Genomic DNA, 6,690 nt, shown 5'->3' on the forward strand with positions numbered 1-6,690 from the left:
GAAAAATTAAAAAAAATTCAAAAACTGTTATATGAATTCTAACTTGTTCTTTTCAACTTCCTCTATATGAATAAGGCGTAAAATATGATCCAATAAAAAGTAGAGACATACAAATAAGAGAAAAGAAGTTAAAAAAAACCAAAAAAAAAAAAAAAAAAAAAAAAACCAAAAAATGAAAGACAGGGAAAGAAGAAAAAGAGCAAGGGACGAAATATAAAAGTACACTTACGCTATATGAAGGTTTTTAGTAACGATAAATCTCAGCAAACTAAATTAAATAAATAAAATGATTTTAAATGACAGAAAGTTATGTCATTTTTAAGGGAGATACAGATACAGAAAATTTGAATTTTAAATTAAAAAAAACCACCTACTTTCTCTCTACCATAATTTCCGTTTTTCTGTGTCTGTCTCTTACCTAAAATGACGTAACTTATATCATTTAAAATGACAAACAACCAACCCTAAATAAAAAGATGGAATGAGTCGTAAATGAGCAAAAACTTAAGACGATGAAAAGAGAAATAAGTTATAATTATTGAACAGCACGTAAATTTGTGGAGACAATTCTGGGCGACTGATACAGCATTAATGATAGGAAACAGAAAGTAAATTCACAAACCCAACAACCTTTTCTTTTTGACTTTGTAAACAGTTGGTCTCTGCCGCACCGTAAGTTAAGAAAAATTAAGTGTCATCACACAAACAGTATAAAAATGCGTCTATATGTTATCCGTGGTGTGCCTCCTCAGAATTAAAAAGGCTCGAAAGATGTCTTACTTACCGATGCTGGTTTGTTTCCTTGTAGTTACCATGTTCATCCTTGTGGGGCTTGCTGAGCCTCAACTACAAAAGCCATTGCCTCAAGGTAGACTCACTAAAGAGCCACCGCCACCCAGTCAAATAGACACGCCAGTGCCGCTACTACCGACAACGCCACCCGGCCTCATTATCCCAGAAGAACCCAGAGGACCTTCTCGGCCAGAATCTCCCCAACCAATACACGATCCCCCGATCGACACCCCAGGAAAACCCCCAGTACCTTTTCCAGTAGGAAAGCCCGTTCGGTCGCCCCCTGTGCATACATAGGTCAAGTTTCAAGAAGGCACCTGTCTACAACATGTGCAACAAGACACCTTAAGCTTATGGTTGGTCACTGTCCCTATTTCCCTAGCTTCTACCCTTCTCCACAACATGGCCTCCTTTCTATAAACGCACTTCCTTCTTTTAAGTACGTTTTGTTAGAAGTCCCACATTCGTTATATAGGAAGCTAACGTGGAATTTATAAGGCTTCAGGCACTTTTATCCTTTGAGCTAGTCTTTGGAGTGGTGACCTCAAGGTCCGTACCAATTGGTGCTTTCGTTGAGAGTTGAGGCCACGGAAAAGACTACCTATAGGTTGGATTAAGGTATTTTTAGGCACCAGTGTCGATAGAGTGAAAGTCACCGTGGACGAGGGAATGTTAATGTTACAAGTCCCACATTGGTTATGTAGGAGGAAGCTAATGTGAAATTTATAAGGCCTTGGGCACTCCCACCATTTAAGCTAGTTTTTGGAATAGTGACCTTAAGGTCCATAACAGCCTTCTTATTAAATAAAAGTCGCAGCTTCATAATTTCCTGCATAATTATGTTTTATTATATTTTGATGGGTAAAAGCATATGTAATTCTGTATTGTTATTACACAAAGTTTAAGTGATGATAGTATGTATAGTACTATTTAAACATGGAAAAAAAATCACGTTTGAAATAAAAAACTACTTTTATTTCTGCAGAAATTCAAATGGTTTGCACAATTGATTAAGGTGAGCGTGATATCTTGGAAATGATAGAAGGAAAGTCTATCAAGAGAACATGGAATGCGGATAAACTGAAGATGTATTACAGTTAAATTCGGAATCCAGAGATTGACTATTTTGAAGTATTTTTCAATTTCTAGGCAAATTATGTTGCTTTGTATGGATTGTTTAAAGCCGACTATATCGGCAAATTCATGTAATCAAAGTCTTTGATATCAATAAATGAGGAGTTTTTCTTTTCGAAACTTATCCTTACAAGATTATGATGCATCAACATAAACCTGAGATATAAGTGTGATTTGTTGTAACACCCCGTGTATACTTGGATTGTTATCATATTAGGATATTAGCGCAACTCAATTAAATGCGGAAGCTAAAATAAAATCAGTTATTAGACATGCAAGATTACTTATTTCTATATTAACATGGCAATATAAAATCCACCTATATCCTTATGTAATTGCAAAACCTCAAATGAAATCCTGAAATGCCTCAATATCATAAATAAATACTAAGTCATGAAGCTACGTCGCGTAGCCATGACCAACGCCCATAGCTCATGGCGTAAACAAAACATACATGTTCAACAATAACACAAATAAATCAAAGGCATGGACAACCCTCATGCTCACAACAAACATAACATAAGCATAATAGTCATAGCTCAGGTACAATAATCATGTCCAAATGATATAAATAAAGTATGCATATAAATCAACTCTGCTCCGGCCTCTTGCCTCGGGAAGCATCCATCTCATGGACGTCTACACCTGAAAATATGCCCCACACGGGGTGAGATCTCTAAAAAGAAATCTCAGTAAGCAAAGGTTCTCGAAGAGTTCCTCCACCCCAAGCTCACTTCGGTATAACAGTTCAAATATAACAGTTCAACAATAATAGCATAATCACATGATGCAGCAACATATATTTATCATGCATGTGTGCTAACAAGTCTACTGGCCAGAGAATGCATGGTCCATGCACGTTTGCTACACGCATAAGAAGCATAAGGCATCTACCTTATACCCACACTCAGGGATTACCATCTTGTGTAGCTCCACACTACACTCAGGGATTATTATCTTGTGTGTAATACACCATATAACATACATATATAAGAGTGCATCATTTCATCATCTAACATAACAGATAATCATATATACTATATAAAACTACCATCCCCCTCTTGGAGTATGGTTGAAGAAATGGGGATTAACCCTGAGAACACGAAACTTACCTGTCAAGTAGTATACTCAAGCTTAAAATCCAAACAGCAGTCCACAAGTCACAAAATAGCAGGATCAAGGTCTGTTTATAACATTAATATCATCAATACTTATGCTCTATAACTTCAAGCCAAAAGGAATATGTTTTCATTTTCGCTTACTACAGGCTTTCCTCAAAGCCTTAAGCCTTAAATCGCGTTTACTCTTTTTAAAACTTTAATTGTAACTCTTTATCAAAAATTGAAATATTTTAATATGTTAACCTAGACATCTCCATCTTTACAACGACATATTATATGTCTCAATCGGAGTTTTGTAACTCCAGTTATGATTTTTGCAAAGTGACTGCTGCAAACTGAATTTCCAGCAACCAAGTCGCTGCTTAAAACTATTACTGCGATAGAACTACTTATCCAATAGCTATGAAATTTTACATAGTTGTATAACTATGTGTTAGCTTCATATAGGTCCAAACGGAACTCAATTTAGAGCTAGCTTAAGATATTGGATTTTTAGCAAACTGTGTTCGCTGCTAGTTCATGTACTCGGGTAACAAGGTATGTACCCGGGTAAGTTGTTGAAGAACATCTACCCGAGTAGGGTTGAAGATGTACTCAGGTAGAACATCAGCAGAACGCAATTTTTGACTAAAAATGCCAATTTTTGCAAACCAAAACAACAAATTATCATTTTTAAGGTTCATAGAGGTTCAAGCTACCCTTTTAATGTATGTTCTAACTAATAGTCCACTAAGTTATCATTTTTACTCATTAAACATGTTCAAAACTCAATCTTTTCAACAAAACTCAAGAGAAAAGGGTGAGAGGTATACCCAAGGCTTCCAATACAGAAAAAGAAGGATCTTTGGAGACTGTGATGCTACCATTAGCTATTGCCCAACCTCACCCACGAAAATTGTCTTCAAGTTTGATTCTTTATCCATCAAGAGTGCTTCTAGGTTGTCAATGGTGTGTATGGATGACTCAAGCTCCCATAAAGAAATTCCTACCTCTAATCCTCTCCAAAACAGAATTCAAGACTCTCAAGAAATAGTTTTTCTCCCTCAATATGATAGCTTTTGTGTGTTACAAGGTTTGAAAGGGAAGAATCAAGTAGACAAATGGTGTCCTTGGTGTTTCTTGAAGGCAAAGCTATGGAGTTGTGAAGAGAGAAAGGGTGGCAGCCATGAAGAAGGTGGAAAACTCTACGTAGGATTTGTGAATTCTGACCTAGGGTTTAGTGCCTACCTATTTATAGTTGTGTTAGCTCAAATCGTCGCTATTAGTTCTAATAGTTCTACTAATTATTTTTCTTCCAAACTTCATATTCTTAACCTAGACATTTTTCTAGGAATTATTATAGTTTTCTTATAATTTTCGCAGCACTTTGCCGGTACGCATTTTATACGCTGTCGGTATTAATTCTGACATTATTTCTCATTATTATGACTTTAAACTTCATATTCCAGTCCTAAATATTATCCTAGGAATATAAACATACTTTTCATAATTTTTCGACATATTTTATCGGTACACATTTATACCGTGAAGCAGACCCGATATCTGCACTTTTCGTCAGAAAAGCGACTTTTAACGTTATTAAACCCTTACATTAATTATTTAAGTCCTCTCATAATTATTCCAAGTCAATTATGAAATTATTTTTTAAACTCATAATTAATTCAATTAAATTTCTAATTTAACGGTGCAAGTTCTTACATTCACCCCACCTTTTAAGAATTTTGACAGCCAAATTAGAGACATACATGTCCCTAAACTCGGGGTATCTCCGGAGAAGCTCATTCTCCCGCTCCCAAGTGCACTCCTCAGGATTTCTACCTTAAGTTATCTCTAATCAATTATGTTCAATAGTGTTTTGAATTCACTCACACCGTGAAAAGTATCTTTTTGTGATGTGCTCTGCCACAGAGTACACGCTCTCAGCATTTCCTTCATTATTGGAAGGATCCACACAGTTTCACCATCCATTAGAAGATGATATGCAGTACTTATTTTTAATTGAGTGACGAAAGCTCTTTGTTATGCACTCTAACTCGAGAGATTGGACAATACAATCACACATCAACTGAGTGTCCAATCAAACTCCTCAGAGGCACCCTCTTCGGATATATCCCTTCCAGGGACAGTCCACAAAATGCTGATGGCCAATAATCCACTCAATCAACTTAGATCCACAGGTTATATTATCAAACACTTCGATACAATATTTAATGTATAAACATAATTCAGACATCATATTGTGCAATCACAATAATTCAACACACACAATTCTCAACATCCAGTTCGTACCCAAAATGATCTCAAGGTTAACCATGGGTAGACATGAGATCTGCTACGCAATCTCGGCCATCCAACTGAAATACCACATCCCAGAGTAGGTGAAGTTTTGCATTTCTCCCCCGTAGTGGTAGTAACCCTCGGAAATGGAAAAAGCTCAAACATGGGCAAGTTTAGCCCCACAACAATCGGACTCGCAATAAATAGTGCGTCGTCCTTAATTCAAACAATACATCACTAACGTATCCCCAACGTGAATTATATCTCTCATAAGATTCAGAGCTCGGTCCAACTGCTGATGGTCAGGGGTATAAACTCGATCGGTCCCTAATGGTGCAGGAATCATCTGGAGTGGTGCCACATGAGTAACCGCAGCACTAGCGACACGTTTAAAGCAATCTCTGGAATAGTGGCCCTCATTGCCACACTTGAAACAAATAATCTTCCCCGTAGCACAGGGTCCCATATGTGATTTCCCGCAACTAGCACACTTCGGAATAGTCGAAGGTCTAGCAAAGTTGCTTGCCTGAGTAGTAGTCCTCTGGAACTGCTGATATGATTTTTTTACATGAAGACCTTTGCCTTTTCTCCTGCCATCAAATCTCCTATATCCATCATTCGTAGAAGCGCCCGCTTCTTTCTCCTCAGACACCTTGGCCTTTTTGGCCTTGCCAACCACACAAACATTCTCAATGTCACGACACTGCTGAATCAAGGTGCCAAAGTCTCTGGATGCTGCTCCCGCAATCCTCTCTGCTATTTCCTCACTAAGACCTTTACGAAATTTAGAAGCTAGAAACATCGGTGTCGGCATCACCATCCGAAAATGAGCAAACTTGGCTAATTCATTGAATTTAGCTAAATACTCATCCACAATCATCGAGCCCTGTACCAGACGCTCGAACTCTCCCTGCTTGCGCTTTGTCGCATCATATGCGAAATACTTCCCCAAAAATAGCTCCTCAAAGAATGGCCATGTCATGATCTGGCCCTACATCTCGTATGCCTAAGAAGTGTTCATCCACCACTCATGTGCATCTCCCTCGAGCATGTAGGTAGCCAACAACAACTTCTGTGGATCACTACACTGCATCACCCTGAAAATCTTATCCAAGGCCTGCAACCACTTGGCTGCGACAATTGGGTCGTACGATCCGTCAAATGATGGTGGTTTATGCTTGCGAAAAAGCATTCAGCCGGCAGTCTCTCGTCTCCTGGTCCTCAGTAGGTTCGAAGTATGGCTCCATCATGCCAGTAAGATGACTAATGTAACACCCTGTGTATACCCGTTTTGTTAACATGTTATCGTATTAGGCCACGCTTAATTAAAAATGCGAAATAACTTTTTACTTTCCATTATGACGTC

The 6,690-nt window shown here is 37.9% G+C and overlaps 1 protein-coding gene across 1 annotated transcript; it reads right to left on the minus strand.

The window, feature by feature from the left end:
• Nucleotides 1-5,541: 5,541 nt before the first annotated feature.
• On the minus strand, nucleotides 5,542-6,306 carry LOC133303549 (uncharacterized). Its single transcript, XM_061503469.1, has one exon. The coding sequence runs from the start codon at nucleotides 6,304-6,306 to the stop codon at nucleotides 5,542-5,544; it is 765 nt and encodes a 254-aa protein (XP_061359453.1).
• Between the last annotated feature and the right edge of the window lie 384 nt (nucleotides 6,307-6,690).

This window comes from Gastrolobium bilobum, unplaced genomic scaffold (genome assembly GCF_033153095.1).
Source record: "Gastrolobium bilobum isolate Gb01-03AN ecotype WA unplaced genomic scaffold, APGP_CSIRO_Gbil_v1 utg32687, whole genome shotgun sequence".
Classification (NCBI taxonomy): domain Eukaryota; kingdom Viridiplantae; phylum Streptophyta; class Magnoliopsida; order Fabales; family Fabaceae; genus Gastrolobium; species Gastrolobium bilobum.

Bases quoted from the DNA above. Each gene is read 5' to 3' on its own strand.
- LOC133303549 (XM_061503469.1), bottom strand. From the start codon at position 6,306: ATGACATGGCCATTCTTTGAGGAGCTATTTTTGGGGAAGTATTTCGCA.